General features: G+C 35.2%; 1 protein-coding gene across 1 annotated transcript in view; it reads right to left on the minus strand.

The window, feature by feature from the left end:
• Nup188 (nuclear pore complex protein Nup188) overlaps nt 1-20,357 on the minus strand; it is a 171,137-nt gene that overhangs the window by 102,252 nt on the left and 48,528 nt on the right. The window contains exons 17-21 of the mRNA XM_090375487.1: nt 18,775-18,840; nt 16,195-16,317; nt 14,469-14,595; nt 11,694-11,744; nt 7,291-7,395 (exon numbers count right to left, since the gene is read on the minus strand). Coding sequence (XP_090231613.1) covers nt 7,291-7,395; nt 11,694-11,744; nt 14,469-14,595; nt 16,195-16,317; nt 18,775-18,840 — 472 coding nt within the window. The remainder of the gene's footprint in view (nt 1-7,290; nt 7,396-11,693; nt 11,745-14,468; nt 14,596-16,194; nt 16,318-18,774; nt 18,841-20,357) is intronic.

The following is a 20,357-nucleotide window of genomic DNA, read 5'->3' on the forward strand; positions in this document are numbered from 1 at the left end:
GGGTGAGATCCAGCATTATCCATGAAAAGAATAATTTTTCTGTTTTGACGAATCATGCTTTGGTTAAAGTGACTTATCCATTCGCTGATGATATCTCGTGTCATCCACGCTTTTTTATTAGACTTCCAGTCAACATTCAAAAGATTCAACTTTATGCCCTTGAAACAATGAGGATTTTGTGGTTTTCCTATAACAAGAGGTTGTTCAAAGTCTCCCAGCATATTTGTACACAACAGTACAGTCAAGCGTTCCTTAGAAATTTTTCTGCCCTGGCACTTTTCGTTTTTTAGACTCATTGTGTTTTCAGGAAGAGCTTTAAAAAAACAACCCTGTTTCGTCACAGTTGTAAATATCCTTAGCTTCAAAATCACGACATAAATCTTCCAATTTGACGGTCCACTCTGTTACAACCCCAGTATCAACAGATCCACCTTCACCACTTACGGTTTTCCAAGAAATTTTATGCTGAATTTTGAACTTGTCTAGCCATCCCACAGAAGCTTTGAACTCATTTACGCCCATAGATTTCGCAACCTCCAAAGCCTTTTCCCTAATAATAGGCCCATTAATGGGAATTTTTTTAGCATGTGCACGACAAATTTGAAGTCCAACAGTTTTCGGGAATGATTTTTGAACCTGATCATTTCCGTGTTGCCAGAATTGTTTGAGCAGTTCATTTTTTTTCTTTAGGATGTCGCTTACCTGCGTCTTCCCGATTTTGAATTTTACAGCGAGATTGTGAACACTATTTTTTTGCCGATCATACGCATTAATGAGTTCGACTATCTTTTAAAGTTAAATGTTTACGAGAAGACATTGTGCACTTCACACGACACTGAACAAAACTGAAACTGAAAAGACGAAAGGCCGACCATATTCTCCCCCCCCTGCACACACCGAATTCATCAGAAGTTTTACACGTGCCTCAAAATTCTTGAAAAAGGGTTTAGAACCGCGACGTAAACCTTGATAAAATTCAGAGGATCGGAAATAGAAAATAAACACACGATTGAGGCAATACGTGGAAGAAAAGTTCCTAGAAAAAGGGGCGTAAGCTCGCCCGCTGCCCGTTATGGGGAGATCAAATTAAGTGCTAATCTAAACGAAACAGTGCAGATTGCCTGTCCGCGTCCGTTACAGAGAATGTCCGCTAGACAGAAGCTGCAAACACGTTAAAACCAATGGAGGTGAGTTGGGGAATTTGAAAATGTCCGTTGTAGAGAGATGTCCGTTAACGAGAGGCGTCCGTTAGAAGTTTCACTGTATTTCAAATTCAAATTTACATTACCCCTTAATGAAAAGACTGAAGAGTTATGGACTTACAACATTTAAATTAGATTGTCCTTTACTTAATACAAAAATTGTCATTTCATAAAAATTATCTCTGAATTTTTCAGAAAACATTAACTTTAAAGTAAGAAATCTCAGAAATTAGAATTTTGGACTTGATCCACTCTAAACTTTGAATGCCTCATATATATATCCAGTACTCATAAAGTACTAACAAATGAAAAGATTATCAAAAGAGAAAATAAAATAAAAGCAAACTTAAAAACAGGGGTTAATTTGTGCTTTTTGCCCTTTTTTTGTACATAGACTCATTCACAATTAAGACGGTTTGTATTAGCAAAATGATGCAAGGAGGTAATAAATATATATATATATTATGAATCAACAGGGCTTACCTTTATTTTTGATATAGGAAGCTTCTTTTCCAACTCTCCTTGTCCAACTCGCTAATAATTCATGGGGAAGGCGATATCAATTTTGCAAGACATTGTCATAAAGTTAGATTTTGGAGGTCTAAACTGGCTAATAATTAAGGATCGATTTTTTCTTTTTGGTGCTGTGGCAGGAATTTTGAGTTAAATTTTGGGGGTCTAATAATTGGATATGGGGTGGGGGTTATTCTCTACACAACGAATGTAGAGAATAACCCCCACCCCCCACCCCATATCCAATTATTAGACCCCCAAAATTTAACTCAAAATTCCTGCCACAGCACCAAAAAGAAAAAATCGATCCTTAATTATTAGCCAGTTTAGACCTCCAAAATCTAACTTTATGACAATGTCTTGCAAAATTGATATCGCCTTCCCCATGAATTATTAGCGAGTTGGACAAGGAGAGTTGGAAAAGAAGCTTCCTATATCAAAAATAAAGGTAAGCCCTGTTGATTCATAATATAATAGAATATAGGAAATATCGAGCATTTAATAGCTCTCTAGTATCAAATATATATATATATAAATAAATATATATATAGTGTCTGTGAAAATGGAAATGAAAAATACACAGAGTGCCTGAACTAAGAGAAGTTTAAGGAATAGTAGAAACTGGAAGTGAAGTAGAAACTGGAAGGAATCTTTCTGCTGTCTAATTCTATAGTTCTTCCTATTCGTTAAACTATTAGTGTAAAATGACTGTGAAATGAACGTTCCTACTATCCTACTTCTATTGCTATTTTTCGTCTTTATTTATTTAAAATACTACTTTTTCCCTTTCCCATCCTCAATTTAATATACTTCACCCTTATAGCATTTGCTTGTTCCAAATCTATTTTTAAAATACATTGATTTCTTTTCTATACAAAATTAAATCCTACACTAAATTCCACATATTTATATTAAACATATTGATATTAACCATTTTTCTCCTTGGTCCTTGAGGTTGTCACAGACATTCTCTCAGATATGCCAGACAAGCTGTACTTGCTCCCTGGGAGTCTAAAATGCTGATGGAACTGATATTCGGATGACACTCAAGTCAAGGGGACCCAATTTCAGCGAAGTCCAGACGGTCTGTGACAGCCAAATCCTCTGCTTGCACCTTCATGATGGTGGGACTGTTAGTAATCCTGGGTATAACCTCCATGCACAAGTAAATGGTGGGTGACCACCCTGGTGTGAACCAACATAAGCAGGGGTCGAGGTGTGGCACCCACACCACATGGAGGAATGCCGCCCCTCTATGTCTTCTACCAGGCAGTACTAGGTGGTAGATGACTCTCATCAACCAGTGCAATACCACCACTGTGCTTATTGGAGGCTTGAAGTGGTGGAACCCATGTTTAGTCTCTAGAGCTAAGTTCTGGTCAACCCTTCCCCATCTCTTCCATCATGCAGTATGATTGATGACTTTTGAGGTTATGATGAACATCGTGGTGAGATCCATTATTCCTTACATTTCGAGATCCATTATATTCCTTACATTACAAAATGGTGTTCACAGGCCGGCCGCTAGTTAGTACACCAGACCGAACCTATTGGTAACTCTCTAGGAGGCTTAAGGATCAGCTAGTGTATAATCTTACTACCTCTACTCTGCCAGATAGTGACGGGAGGGAGTCCGAGTAGTGCGTGTGTGTGCGGGGGGGCATTGTCGATGCCACGTTATGTCAAGGATCCGGGTATATTCTTACGTGTACGCCATATCCAAAAATTTCATTACTTCATACAGCATGTCCCACCCACTTTTTCTTACTATTGAATACGCCATGAATTGTCAAACTAGAGCAAGCTTATCTGCGAAAAGATCTAAACTTCCCAAACACTTCCTAATTCATTTCACAAATATACGTGGTCTCAATTCTAATCGCAACGATGTCCATTTCCACTTGCAGTCTGCCAAACCCCATGTACTTTTTCTGACAGAATCTCAGTTATCGGTTGATTCAACTACTGCTCATTTCAGATGCCGAAATTATTCACTGTATGATTCCTTTCGCCTCAAAGGTGGTACTTGTGCATATGTCCATTCTGATATTCGCTGTCAAAGACTTGGTAATTTGGAATCTCCTCTCTTCAATCTTCTCTGGCTTAAAATCTCTCTACCTCATTGTGTCAAATTCATCTGTTGTCTCTACCGTTCTCCCAACTCCACTAATCACTTGGAGCTCTTTGACTTCCTCTCTTTGCAACTTGACTTTCTCCACTCCAACTTTTCTAACAATGAGGTAATTTTCCTTGGTGATTTTAATGTTCACAACTCCAGCTGGCTTCAGTTTTCTAGTCACACCAACACGAGATGCTGAGGCTTTTGCAATCACTAATGACCTTGCACAGGTTGTTCATTTACTTACAAGAATCCCGGACAATCCTAATCATACAGCCAACACACTTGATCTTTTTCTCACAAACAACCCTTCTAAGTACATGGTCGAAGTGAGAAGTCCTTTAGGCACTTCATATCACAACTTGGTGATTGTCTCTTCTCCAATGGAGAAGAGACAATGGCAATTCCAAACCTCGTGTTGTTTGGCATTACAAGAATGCCAAAATGGGATGACTTGCAAGATTTCTTTTCTTCTTTTCCGTGGTCAGATTACTGTTTCAAAACTTCTGATGTCAACGTTTGCTCAGATCGTGTCAGTGAAATTATTCTTGCAGGAATGGAATTCTTTATCCCACGCTTCTCTTTAAAATCTCGTCATTTATTTAAACCTTGGTTTTCCAATAAATGTGCTAAGGCTGTTCATGAGAAGAATGTTGCATATCTTAATTGGCTTGTTTCCAATTCTTCAGTTTCATTTTCTGCCTACACCAAAGCTCGCAACAATTGTAAAGCAGTTATTAATCAGTCCAAACTAGAGTTTGAACAGGCTACGAGTAGAAAACTTGCTTCTTGCCCCAATGCTAGCTGAGCATTCTGGTCTCTTGCCAAAGCTATTGGCCGCAACGTTTGCCCATCTCTGCTCCCACCTCTGTCCAAACCAGATGGTTCTGTTGTCACTTCAGCCAAGGATAAAGCTGACCTGCTAGCATCCCATTTTTCTTCCAACTCATGTATTAATGATCTTGGTAAAACACCTCCCCTCCATTCCCAACACGCTCAATTCAATGTAGTCTTCTGTCAAAACGATGTCACAAGGATTTTGATGAATCTTGATGCCAAGAAAGCTCCAGGTCCCGATAGTATTTCTCCACTTGTTCTCAAAATCTGTGCTCCTGAAATTTCTGCTATTCTTTGCTGCATTTTTTCACTTTCTTATTCCAAAGGTGTTTTTCCTTCTGTTTGGAAATTTGCTCATATCCAGACAGTTCCTAAAAATGGTGACAAATCCCTCCCATCCAATTATCGTCCCATTGCAATTACTTCTACTCTTTCTAAAGTAATGGAGAAATCCATTAACTGCCAACTCTTAAACTACCTAGAAACCTTCCGTCTGATCAAGGATCACCAGTATGGATTCCATCAGTGTCGATCCTTTGGTGATATTCTGGCTTATGTTCCCCATTTATGGACTAATTCAATGGAAAGGTTCAATGAAACACAAGCAGTTGCTCTTGATATCTCAAAGACTTTCAATTGTGTTTGGCATAAAGGTCTTCTAAACAAACTTTCATCTTATGATTTGCCATCTGTTTTTTGTAATTGGTTATCCAGTTTTCTCTCTGATCGCTCACTGAGGGTGATGGTAGATGGCTCTCTGTCTTCTAACTTCTCCACTAATGCCAGTGTCCCCCAAGGTTCAGTTCTCCCCCCCCCCTCTTTTCCTCTTGTATATTAATGACTTTCTTCCATTGACTGGAAATCCTATCCATAGTTTTGCCGATGAAAGCACATTGCATTCCACTTTCCATTTTGAGAAACCTTGCCCTGCTCAATTGGCTTCAACTTCTCAAAAATCTGCTACCAATTCCTTAAATACTGATCTTCAGGTAATTCTCCAGTGGGGCAGAGACAACTTAGTTGATTTCAATTCTTCTAAACTTCAGTCTTGTCTTATATCTCGCAAAAAGGATTCTTCTGCTACTATGCTTATCTTTGGTGACACTCCGATTTCCAGACAAAATGATATATCTCTTTTGGGGATTACCCTGACTTCTAATCTCTCTTGGCAGAAGCACATTACAAATTTTGCTTCCTCTGCATCTAAAAAACTTGGTTTTCTCTTTTGCTCTTGGCGTTACTTTTCTTCCAAACAGCTGCTCACCCTGTATAAATCGCAAATCCGCCCTACCATGGAATATTGTTCTCACATCTGGGTGGTGCCCCCAAAACCTCTCTCAGGCTTCTTGATTCCATTCAGAAGATGTCAGTTAGGTTAATTAATGATTCATCTCTAACAGAGTCTCTCCACTTGCTGTCTCATAGACGTACTGTTTCTGCTACATGCCTCTTCTACAGATATTTCCATGGGCACTGTTCTTCTGAATTGGCTTCTATAATTCCTGCTCTCTCTTTCAAAACAGTCCGAACACATGCCGCCACCAGCCAACATCCATTTACTGTCCAACTTCAAACTCACAGAACCAATTTTCCATCTTCCTCGTTTATTCATTCAACTGCCGTTTTCTGGAACAACCTTCCTTCATACGTATTTCCTGAAAATTACAGTCTACAGAAGTTCAAGTCCAATATCAACAAATATCTTCTTTCATCTCCTTAACCTCCAACCCAAGCACGGTACTAAGTACTATAGGTTCTAATACCTCTCGTGTTTGGGGTTTACATAAAAAAAAAATAATAATAATAATAACCATTTTTATCACAACTCGATACTTATTTTTACCTAAATAAATTACATTGCATTGCGACTACCTTGTCCATACTGTATTAGAAAGTGCTAATTTCATTTTCATTCCTTTTTGGCCTTTCACTTTTCTTCTACTACTATGGACAAGTATAGAAATGCAGTTCCTGATACATGGTCAGGTGTAGTACCTGATCAAGCACTTTTGCATTACCTATATTAGACCTTTTACTAAAAATGTTCTTCCCCATATCCGATGACAGCTATACCATTTTCATTTCATTTTCGTTTGCATTTTATTAGTATTTTGTTGTACTAATTTTACTTTACAGTTCTTTATATTGGCTTGGCAATTCAGCCCTTAATTTACTGAATTCATCATAACCTCTAGGATATTAACATTCTTTCACCTTTCCCTAATCTACCACTCTTCTTTTTCTATTTTCCTCACCCTTATAGTTACTGGCGCCTTGTATAACTTTCACATCCATTTATGCATACTTAATTTAATTTAATATTAATACATCGTATATATACTCTTGCATCCTTTAATGCTGCTTTGCACTTTTAGATGCATCTGTCATACCTAATTTATTAATCTTGCATTCACTGAAACCATTTCATCAACTGTACACCTCTTTTCTATGTAACTCTTTAAACATTACCTTTAAAGAGTTACATTGAATACCCATTTATATATATATATACACACACACACACATTAACAAAAATCAAATAAGATAAGATAATATAATTAAGATAAATTATTTTGCAATTGCCAATTTACTTATATATCTTCAAACCAACTAACTTACCAGCACCCTGATTAACATGTTGCAATATTGCATGTAGTTCACACAAACATATTTGCCAGCCATTTGTAGCAACTTGCCACTGGATAATAGAAGAAGTTTTTTTATCTAATATGGGGGGAAAGCAAAAAAATTTGATAAAATAATAGAAAGCACATTAAAGCAGTTATACTTTATTCAAAATATTACAGTTTAAGGACATAATTATGTACACAGGAATCACTAATTGGCAGCCTGATTAAAATATATGCTACTACACTGTAACGATCAATCATAACTTAAACATTTAATTAATTAATCTGTACATTACACAAACCCAAACATTTTGGAACAATGTGGTTCCTTCATCTGTGAGGAATTAGTAAAGACAAAATTATAAAATTTTATGACTGCTAATTCTGGAAGAAATAACGTATGCAGCCATTCCATTGTCATTTCATGGATACAATAAATTTTAAAAGAAGGAGCATATGGGGGGGAGAGAGAGGGAGGGAGGGTCTGGGACAAAGAGAGGTAGGACGATTAGCATGTACAGTCATTAAGGTGGTACGGAATCCTTACAGGACCGGAAGTTTGGACATTAGCTTGTGGGGGGAGTGAACATATTAGGCATTTCCCTAAAAGGCACCATGAGGACCAAAGTCCATATGCACTCTACCTTGGGAGATGTAGTTATTCTGTGAGTTGTCTTGTTTTGTTGCCTGTTATTAGTACCTGTTGACACTCTGTTGAAGAGGGTTAACTATGATGAGCCACATGGCGAATCAAGACCATGCATACTGACTACCTGACCCCTCTCTCTGTCCCAGACCCTCTCTCTCTCTCTCTCTCCTTATGCTCTTTCTTCTAAGCTTCAGTGAGTCTGTGAAATGAAAATGGGATAAATGCATACATTATATATCTTACAGAATGTAATCATCTTAGTATATAATTAATTACTGTATTCGTCTGCTTATAAGATGCTGTGGCATGGAAGACGCACACTAATTTTCAAACAGTAAATTTAAGAAAAAAAACTTTTGAAAAAAAAATTGTTAAATTAATGGAAATTTAAAATTCAATAAAAATAAAACCCAAAAGCCAATAAAGAAAGGTATAGGATTATTATTTTAATATTATTCAACTTCAGATTCTTCCTGCAGGCATCATATCATGGTTCCCCTCTATCATCCATTTATTCCATTACTCCCGCATGTAATTCTTGAATGGCTTATTGATGCTCACAATCTAACAGCTGAAACTGGGATAAGCCACCTGGAATTACCACCAATTCTGTGTTCATTCTTTAGGCCAGTTGTTTGATGTTTTCAGTCCTATGTGCTCTAAACTGATTCCCCATTTTTTCTTACTATTGAATACACCATGAATTGTCAAACTATCTGCAAAAAGATTTAAACCTCCCAAACACTTCCTAGTTCATTTCACAAATATACATGGTCTCAATTCTAATCTCAAGGATGTCCATTTCCACTTGCAGTCTGCCAAACCCCATGTATGTTTTTTCTGACAGAATCTCAGTTAACGGTTAATCATTAATCAGTCCAAACTAGATTTTGAACAGGCTAAGAGCAGAAACCTTGCTTCTTGCCCTAATGGTAGCCGAGCATTCTGGTCTCTTGCCAAAGCTATTGGCCGCAACTTTTGCCCATCTCTGCTCCCACCTCTGTCAAAACCAGATGGTTCTGTTGTCACTTCAGCCAAGGAATAAAGCTGACCTCCTAGCGTCCCATTTTTCTTCTAACTCATGTATTAATGATCTTGGAAAAACACCTCCCACCATTCCCAACATGCTCCATTCAATGCACCCTGAGGTCTTCCCTCAAAAGGAGGTCAGAAGGATTTTGATGAAACTTGATTCTAAGCTCCAGGTTATTGTTATTGTTATTATTTGGTTTTTAGGTGCATTAGCAACTAAGGCCATATTGCTCCGGGGATATGCAGTGGTCATTCCCTGACCTTTCCGCATCCTCCATATTTGGTGAAAGCTCCAGGTCCCTATGGTATTTCTCCACTTGTTCTCCTGATCTTACTCCCGTTCTTTGCTGCCTTTTTTTCACTTTCTTAATCCAAATGTGTTTTTCCTTCTGTTTGGAAATTTGCTCATATCCAGACAGTTCCTAAAAATGGTGACAAATCCCTCCCATCCAATTATCGTCCCATTGCAATTACTTCTACTCTTTCTAAAGTAATGGAGAAATCCATTAACCGCCAACTCTTAAACTACCTAGAAACCTTCCGTCTGATCAAGGATCACCAGTATGGATTCCATCAGTGTCGATCCTTTGGTGATATTCTGGCTTATGTTCCCCATTTATGGACTAATTCAATGGAAAAGTTCGGTGAAACATAAGCAGTTGTTCTTGACATCTCAAAGGCTTTCAATTGTGTTTGGCATAAAGGTCTTTTAAACAAACCTCCATCTTATGGTTTGCCAACTGTTTTTTGTATTTGGTTATCCAGTTTTCTCTCTGATCGTTCACTGAGGGTGATGGCAGATGACTCTCTGTCTTCTAACTTCTTCACTAATGCTAGTGTCCCCCAAGGTTCAGTTCTTTCTCTTACTCTTTTCCTCCTGTATATTAATGATCTTCTTCCAATGACTGGAAATTCTATCCATAGTTTTGCCGATGACAGCACATTGCATTCCACTTTCGATTTGAGAAACCTTGCCCTGCTCAATCAGCTTCAACTTCTCAAATAATCCGCTACAATTTCCTTAAATATGGATCTTCAGGTAATTCTCAATTGGAGCAAAGACAACTTAGTTGACTTCAATCCTTCTAAAACTCAATCTTGTCTTATATCTCGCAAAATGGATTCTTCTGCTCCTATGCTTATCTTTGGTGACAATCCGATTTCTAGGCAAGATGATATACTGGTGTGCAAAACTTAAGGATCAACACTATTTCTAAAGGTTACAACCACAAAATCTTTACTTAAGGTACTCTTTACTGATGAGAGTAGATTCAGTCTCAGCAGCGATTCTGGATGTCAGTTAATCTGGAGAGAGGTTGGCACATGGTATCACCCCACAAACATCACGGAAAGGGATTGATATGGCAGCTGAGGTGTTCCGTCTTGGGAAGTATTATCTTGGATGGATGTACGCAACTCCAAATACTGGAAGGCGGTACTGTAACTGGTGCACGCTACTTTACTGAGGTAATCCTTTTCCATGTGCGTCTGTTCTGTGCCATTGGCCCCGAGTTCGTGTTTATGGATGATAACGCCACACCCCATCGCACTGAAGCTGTGATATGCTTTTGGAAAGTGAGGACACTGTTTGTATGGATTGGCTTGCCCATTCCACTGACCTAAATCCCATCGAACACATATGGGACACCCTGGTGAGATGCCTAGCGGCACGTCCATACCCACCAGAAAATGTTCACCAGCTGAAGATGGTGCTGACATAGAAATGGATGATGTTACCGCAAGAACTTATCTACAACATTGTTCTTCTAAGTATGGACAGGTGGTGCAAAGCCTGCATTAACATTAGGGGTGGTCATATCTCCTACTGAAGACCACCTCTTCCCTTTGTTCCATCTTTGGCAGTGATGCATCTGTATCATGGCAGCCAGTGCTATGTTGCCATCTTTGAATAAAGTCTCTCTGTACCGTTTTGTTTCCATTGTTGTTTCCTTCATCATTTCTGTACCTCACAAGGTTCCTTTGGTATGCTTTTCCCATATCCAGGCCACTCCTATGAGAAGCTACTGGTGAAAACCTGACTGGTCCTTAAATTTTGCATACCAGTGTATATCTCTTTTGGGATTATTACCCTGACTTCTAATCTCTCTCTTGGCACAAGCCCATTACAAATATTGCTTCCTCTACATCTAAAACACTTGGTTTTCTCTTTCGCTCTCGTCATTACTTTTCTTCCAAAAAGCTGTTCACTCTATATAAAACCACCAGTCAACATCCATTTACTGTCCAACTTCAAAATCCCAGAACCAAATTTTCATCTTCCTGGTTTATTCATTCAACTGCCATTTTCTGGAACAACCTTCCTTCCTTCATACGTATTTCCTAGAAATTACAGTCTACAGAAGTTCAAGTCTAAAGTCAACAAATATCTTCTTTCATCTTCTCAACCACCAACCCAAGCACGGTACTAAATACTATAGGTTCTAATATCTCTTGTGTTTGAGGTTTTCATAAAAAAAAAAAAAAAATTCCACATTCACTGATCACAGTTTCCAAGATTAAAAAAAATTCATAATTTTATATGATTAAAAACCAAGAGTTCTATAATCTTAACCCATTATTATTATTGGACAGTTTGTTGAGATTCCAAATTTCAGAGTGAAAGAATTATCAATTTCTAATTATTAACAGTTAATTATTAATCATTGAATTATCAAATACTTAAATATTTGAGCATAAAGGTTTTTACATACCTGTTAAAGGGAATAAAATTCCTAAGGTGCCTCTAGGAATTAGCAATGATTCTGCAAAATAAATACATAAATAAATATAAATAGAATAGCTATTTGTTTCATAATACATAAACTTTAAAATCCTAATGAATTTGATTGCAATTGTGGTTCTAGCCTAAGGGTACAATTTATTCCTCTTCTGACCTTGCCTATCATACACATCCATTTAAGACTGATTACACAGCTCAAATGAAAAGTACCTCCATTATAGAACAGATAGCAAGTGGTGAAGTCCTGCACCATTATGGAGGACAAACTAATGCTATACTATTATATAAAAAAAACTGTGTACTTTCTTAAATATAATAACACCATGTTATAATAAACAAAACCCTTTATGCTGACAAGGTGTACATAATTTATTCCTTGAGCAAAACTATTAATTCTGCTAAAGGAATAAATTCTATAAAAGGGAACCAGACAAGGAATAATTCTGATATCATATTTTTTGGTTTCAATAATGTTTTTGATTCTATTTCACATGAATTGTTTATACTGGAGCAAGTTACTACACTGAAGAAAGGGATGGATTAAGTGGTAGGACACAAAGAATATTGCTTTTCACAATGGGCAGTATCCCTTTATAACTATCTTTTCACAAAGATAGTTATAAAAGGATACTACTTTTCATGAACTAATATTATTAGTGGAATCCCTCAGGATTCAGTATTGGACCTCCCTTATTGCTTTTAATACTTATTAATGATACTGATATTGGTATTTCAAGTTTGATGTATAAGTTTGCCAATGATGCAAAGACGATGGGTTAATGATACTAATGATTTCTTGAAATTTCTCAAAATCTATATAAACTAGGCAGCTGGACTGAAAAATGGCAACTGTCAGTTAGCATTAATAAATGCAAAGTATTGTACAGAAATAACATAGTATTGGATTATATCGTAGCACCAAACTCAATCTTTTTTCCTACCTTGATTTTGGTAGGAAAAAGACCTTACTAAGTATTTTTCCAGTAGACTGCTTGCAATGGTCTCTGGACCACTGCAAGATGTTGATGTAAATCACTTCAACTAAAGGATGCAAAAATAAAACATGCGGCCAACACATTTACAAACGCTGCTATTGGCTGAGATGAAGGACCACGTGGTCTGGTCGGAGAAAATTATACAGTGAAATAAGTATGCACCAGTTAACATGATCACTGGTTAGTAGAATCAGCCCTTTATAGAATCAAATTTCAAAAAACCAATTGAAATCATTAATATGCACTACACTTTCATCGTTATCATATGTTCAGTTATAAGAATCAATTTTGAATACCTTTGTGATATTTTTCTAAAACATATTTCTGGAGGTCACTACCATAAAACAATAAAAACAATTTGCAGTTTCCAGTTTATTGGGCTTTTCTGTTAGTGTAATCTATTATAAATGGGTAGTAAACTTAATCTTATTGCATTTGCAATAAAACAGATAACTGGAATTCTGTGGGCTTTTACGTTATTATGGTGAAATGTGTTTCCCCCTTCATTGAAATCTTCAATCATATAAAAAACATAAATAAATTTTCAAAATCTTCTCTTCATTCCTACTTTTTAAGCTTCATAACCTTGTTATTCTGTATCTCACTTGCGCACATCGTGTTAGTTGCAATTTGCGTGTGCCATGTTCTTTGTTATTGAATGTTTATCTTTTTTTATTATTTTAAATTTTATAACAAAAAAAAAAAAAGTCAGTGAGCAGAAATATCAATTAGTTAGTATGTACATATTACAGTATTAATTTATGGTATGGCATAAATTTATTTTTATTTTGCTAACATGTGGAAAATTTCCTCCAATTTCCACGTATCATTTAATTTTGTTAATTGGTAATAAAGTTAATTTGTTAATAAAGTTAATACAGTTTGTTAATTGGTAATAAAGTGTAAATTTGTGCTCTATATCTTTACTTTCATGGCCTGTGGTAATATTCCTCTTATTTTCACTTATTAGTATTGCAGTTTAATAGAATTAAAATTCAATTCACAAACGTGATCACAATGACCGATACTTACTACATATCGTATAGTGAATGGTATTTTGTTATGAAGAGTCCATCATAAAGTGATTTAATCATACAGTGAATCAATAATAAAGCAGGGGTCCACTTTACTATTGAAAGTGTATAGGAAAAGACTGTTACTATTGAATCTATGATTCACTAGTAACAGCAATTAATAAAATAAATTAATAAAATAAATATTATTAACACGAGCAATTAATAAAATAAATATCAAGAACTAGAAATGAGTGTGAAAAGAGGTAAAACGAAAGTAAAAAACTAAAATAAAACATGAAATGAGGTAAAATAAAACATCATGAAATGAGGTAAAATAAAACATCATGAAATGAGATTAAATAATATTAAATCAAATGAGATAAAATAATATAAAGTGAAATAAAATAAAATATGATAGCATATTGCTAACTCATAATTTCAATGTCCTCTGATGAAGACATTGAAATTATGAGTTACATGGCAATATGTTATCGTATTTTATTTCACTTTATTTCATTCGATTTTATATTATTTTATCTGATTTTATGATGTTTTATTTTACCTCATTTCATATTCTTTTCTTTCAGTTTTTTACTTTTATTTTACCTTTTTTCACACTCATCTCTGTTAGTTCTTGATATTTATTTTTTTAATTGCTCATGTATACCTAAACTATTTCAATATTTTACAATATATATATATATATATATATACATATATTAAAAGAAGAAATACCTGTGCCATAAGGACGTTTGTCAAGGGCCAACTTCCGAACAGATGGATCATCGGTAGCTACATCTATCATAAAATCGCTTCCTAAATATTCTGTATATCCAGGCAATTTTTGCAGAGCAGATATTGTCTAACAAAAAAGAAAAATAGAAACAACTTAAATGACTATCCAACATATAAAACTGAACAATTTAATGAAATGTACACTGCAAAATTATAACGTGAGGACTTGCAAATGGAAACAATTGACTGCATTGGTTTTTAAAAATAGTTTAATGTACAGGAATAATAATTAACATTTGAATATTTACTAACTTTACATTTAGGCATACCACATTTTTTGACACCTCTTTGTGGGTCTTCAGTGGATTTTAAAATCAAAAATTAAGGACTTTTATTTACATTCCAAAAAAAATAAAATAAAATAATAATTTTTAACATATTATAATTATTGTCATGAATAAAGAATTACTGCATACAACTCTCAGTTCATGATACACTACAAAGAATGAATTACAAAAGGGGGTTGAAGTCTATGTATGTAAGTTGCCAATCTTCTTGCGATGCACCCCAAGCTTCAGATACCCATGACATCATTTTTGTCTGTTCTTGTTAGTGGGGTAGCTCCATGTGGGTCTACACTTCCCATGTTGGACTACTGGCTGCTACTGTAGCCATGGGAAATGTCCACTTCATGTTCCCTACTAGAATGTGGCTGGTTATCATGGAGATCAATTACTGTCCTGTCCTTGCAAAGATGGTTCTAATCAATATTATGGTTCATGTGGATGGGGTAGGAGATCTAGTTGTGCTTCCTGCTTGGCACTGATGGAAAGAAAACAATTCAGTAAATGTTTCCAAAAATTCTCTTTTTTTTTATGTAGTTTTCTGGTTAGGACTGTTGGTGTTATGAATGTCAGTGACATAGTATTTTCATGTTGCTCAGTCTGATATTTCTGTCAGGCTCTGCTATCCTCAATTTTAACTCCTGGCAAGATTGCCCTATGTATGTCTTATTGCACTTGCGTATCAATTGATGGACCAAGCCTCAGTTTCAAGTGGACTGGATGGATGGAGAAATTTCTCAGGATGTTTCTTTCCTTTCTGTTGCCTTTGAAGTATATATTTACATGGTGCTTCCTACCTTTGCTTGCTTTTTTTTTTTTTTTTTTTTAAATCTTGTTAAGGAAGTGGGTTATGGAATCCTCTTCTTTGACTTACTTGGGGGAGGGGGGGGAGCTCTAGCTTTTTGAAATTTTCAGTGGTCTTGTCTATTATTTTCATTATGAAGGGATGAGAAAATCATTTTTGATTAGGATTTTTGTATTTTTATAGCTCTATTTCAAGGAGGTGGGGGCTGCATATGACCATATTACTAGAATAGTTTCAATGAACTGAAGCCATCACTTGGGTAGCTCGGGTTGTTTTTCATGGATAGCCTTCCAACATTTTGGTCTCAAACTCTGGGATGTGTTTTAATTAGAATACTGTCTCCAAGAATAGAGACCACAGATGAAAAAAAAAAAAAAGAGAGCACTCGGAAGGGTCCAAAGATAGGCAATCTACTTGGTGAGATCTATAAAAGGGCATCTATATGAGGAAAGACTATGAATATGAAAACTAGTAAAGTGAATTTTAATTCACTTTACCAGTGAATTTAAATCTGGTAAATTTACTTCTGGTAAGCAAACTTTAATTCATTTACCAGGAGGAGGATTAAGACACTTACCTTTTTACAACTATACTCTCCAGCTTGAGCAAGAGAACAGCACAAACATATTAATGAGCTAAAGTTGAGCGGAAATCTGTCTATTGCAAGTTTTATTAATGTACCAACACCATTTTCAAAGCCCTAGGGGAAAAAAAACCAGTGACAGTGAATGATTGATATCTATGAATTAAAATTAAATTTCATATATAATACTGTATAAAATGCATGTTAAAGATGTTTTAAGCATCTAGCCTCCAAATAATTGTGTAATTATTTCTTTAATAAAATAAATAATTACATAATTATAATTATGTTATTGGTCTCAAGTAAAATTACATATTTTACTTGAGACCGGTAACATTATTTTATTTGTTTCAATGGCATGAACTGATAACCTGCTTGCCTGTAAAACTGTTACAAGCAAGTTGTGTGAAGCTGTTTTTGCTTTACTGTTTATTAATTAGTACAGTTTACAACTTGTACCATTATTCACATTCAGTAATTATAAGATTGTCCCAAAAGTAATCATTACAACTTGTTTCTAATTTTTTTTTTTTTTTTGTGACTGAATGAAACAAAGTAACATTTAACTAAAACATTTGAACGTATTAATACATTTAATAAATGTAGCCACTGCCATATGTTAACCATGGGGGAGTTGTTGATAGAGAAATCATACAAGGTATGGTCAAAAAATTTCATTGCACTAACCACATTGCCCTTAAACCTAATTTAACGATTCATGACTAGTAGGAGTTGAATCATGAACAATGGTATATTACAATTGGAGTAACAAAAATTTTAAATTATTATATTTATAGCTCCCCCCCCCCACCGCACCTCCATTATTCTTCACTGGCAACAGGGTAGTCTGCTGGAGACAGAGTAACTACAGAAATTTAGTATTGTAGTTTGGTCTTGGCAAATTGCCTTTACCCCTCTAACTCTTGTTGGTAACCACATTATCTAACATGATGCTAAATATATACTTACATAATATCCAATTTTATATAACAAATTTCTGTAAATAAACATGTTAGATTAAGAAACAAAGCTTTTATGAAATATTACTTGAAATTTAACAGCAAATCTTACCTGGCAGAATACTGAAATTCACGGGTAATTAATAAAAGTTACTATAATCAGCAAGATAGGGTTTTATAAATATTAAAAAGTAACATAAATATCAAGATATAATGAAAATCCAATTAAATATTTAAAAAAATTAACAGACTGATAATTGTGTCATGTGATAATTTTAAAATTTCTATAAAAAAATTTTCATAATAAAAAAATGGCTAAGGTAAAGAAAGCCAACATGAGAACCATGGGAAACTTCGCTTAATGTATCAGGCAAACTCATTTCTCCCTGCATTCTCCGTAAACAGAAGGTGTGTGTTATCACTAGTGGCAGTAGAAGTCGATAATGATGTACTGATTAGTTTTTTTCTCGTTATTAAAAGCATATTATTAGAGTTCATGAGTGGGCTGAAATTTACTTACAGGTACACCCTCCAGACTGCCTCAGCCTGTTTATCCCCCTTCAAGCTGCTTTTTCCCGATAGGAAACAAACTTCTACTGCCACTACCGATAATACGCACCATCTGTAGAAATCATTTTTCTATTTTAAAACAGCAGGAGGTGGGGGGGAACAGCCTAAGACTGAGGCAGTCTGGAGGGTGTACCTGTAAGTAAATTTCAGCCACAAAGGCATTACACTCATGAACTCCAATAATCTGCTTTTGATAATGAGAGAAAACTAATCGATACACCGTTATCAACTTATACTGCCACTAACCGATAACACGCACCTTCTTTTTACTGAGAATGCAGGGAGAAACTGCGGTAATGGGAAACAATTTTGCTGAGTAAGTTTTCCCAAAGTTTCCGTGGTTCTCATGTTGGCTTTCTTTACCTTCACCAAAAAATCATTCCAAAAAATCTCTCTAAATAGGAGAAATGTTTATATTAAAAAATAATTTTCAGAAAATCCACTCTGCAAGCCTTAACAGATGGTGTCGTCACTTGTTTACTTCATCTAGGAGAATGACTGCTCTCCTAGGTGAATTACTGCTCCAGGAATGTTTTAACATTGTATTTGAGTTTATTCTTAATTTTGTTACTTTTAAATATTATAACCATGGCTAAGCAAAAGAAAGTACATATGCATTAATGTTTTGAATATCTAAATTTTCAGAATGATAATGAGAAGTACTCTAGCTTACATAGAATTTTTAATAACCGCATATTTCATAAGTACATGAATTAGAGCAAAATAAAAATTTACTTTTAACCTAGTGAAACTATTAAGAGTTAGTCCTGTTATTTCTATTAGTAAAATATTTTTCTGTTAAAGTAAAACACAAAAAGAGATCACAGTTAAAATCAAACAGCTCCTATTCCACAACTATTAAGGTTCTACAAAAGACATTGCCCTTAAGACACAAGAAATGCTACACTTCAAAATTTCTGTTTCCTTTTACGACACTTTACTAGAAAGTAGTTTACAGAATTCACAATTAAACATCAATTTAAATACATATTTTAATGTTTTGAATTCTTCACTGAGAAAATAAACAACATGCCAATATACGCACCTTCTCCCACACATCCTCAGCTATGTTGGGTTCTTTCAAAAGACATTCTGCTAGGCTAAAAAGAGACTGTAAAAAATATTATTGTAGTATATTCCGGCTAATACACATACACACCCACACAAATTTACAAATCAAAATTATAATATTGGCATACAGCCATCAAAAAATGATAGGGCAAAAACTGCAGATGACAAAAAAAATGTAGTTAGATTTTTGAGAAACTGAAAATTTATTCTTGCTTGTATTAAATATATCACATTTTATTCAGAGTACTTCTCAATTAACAACATACGTAAAAATTTCTTTGGAATTTATTATTCTTTAATTTTTAGCTGATCAAGTTCAAAAATCCACTGACCTTTCTTGCAAAAAAAATATGCTCTATTTAAACTCAAAAAGAGCATTCTATAGACCCAAAGAGAGCACTCTATAAATACTCCCAAAGAGAGCACTCTGTAAATACTCCCAAAGAGAGTCACTCAAGAAGTAATACTCCCAATTTTTGTTCCATGCAATTTACAAGACACACATGTGCAAATTAAACTTATTCAAAACATTGATAAAATAGTTATTTTCCAACATAGTCCCAATTTTTCTGAATACTTTCTTCTAGTACTGCATGCAGTTCCACTCTGCAAAAGTTTCTCTCCTTGTTGTTCATCCACTGTCAAATATAGCATTCTTCAATGTGTCACCATTTCCCCAATAATATCCCCAAAGTGACGGCCTCTATAGCCAAGTTATCAGGAGCAGGGATGCAGTAGCACACGCTCTTTGAGTAGACTGGGGTTCAAATTCCTGACTGCTAAATACGGTCGATCTGCCAACCCGCACTGGACCAGCATGGCAGATTATGGTCCATTTCCCTCAGCATGAATTGTTGAGGAGGCTTCCATCCTGCAGTGGGTTGATAATGGCTGCAGTTTACCTTTTTACCTTTATCCCCAAAGTCAAAAGATCAAAGAGATGATAACCTGACCAGCAAACAGCTTCAGATTATATGAAGGGTGGGTCATCACAGTCCATTCAAATTTTATATTGCACTTAGTAACACAAACACACACATGTGGTATGGAGCCTGACACTGGGTCAGATAGGAGCAATGCTTCAATATTTCTCTCGTTGGACAAATTTGTTGAACATGAATTTTTTAATTTTTGTAATGTATCATATAGTGTCCCTGTAAACAAGAGTCACACCTTTCTCATGCTGTCAGAAACTGTTGTTTTATTGACGTGAAAGCAGGTACTACTACTCTACAATTTGTCATGCACACCTGCATATCTCATCTAAATTTTGTTAATGTGTTTTTCCTAATATTTACTTTCACATATTACCATATGCTTTCTATAATTACTAACAAACTGAGCTGAACAAAACCAAGGCATAGTATAAGGCAATGAACTAAAGAGTTAAAAAATAGAAGACATTACTTTCTGACTGACCCCTGAGTTTCAAAGAATTAACAAGGAAAGTTCAAAGATGATCCTCATAAGTTATATATGATAAAATCTATTGTTGAATTTATAAAACTATTGTAATATTTGAAATATATAAATCTTTGTTTTCTACTTTTTTTTCAA

Source organism: Mastigoproctus giganteus, chromosome 6 (genome assembly GCF_048544385.1).
Source record: "Mastigoproctus giganteus isolate SK-2022 chromosome 6, ASM4854438v1, whole genome shotgun sequence".
Taxonomy (NCBI): Eukaryota; Metazoa; Arthropoda; class Arachnida; order Uropygi; family Thelyphonidae; genus Mastigoproctus; species Mastigoproctus giganteus.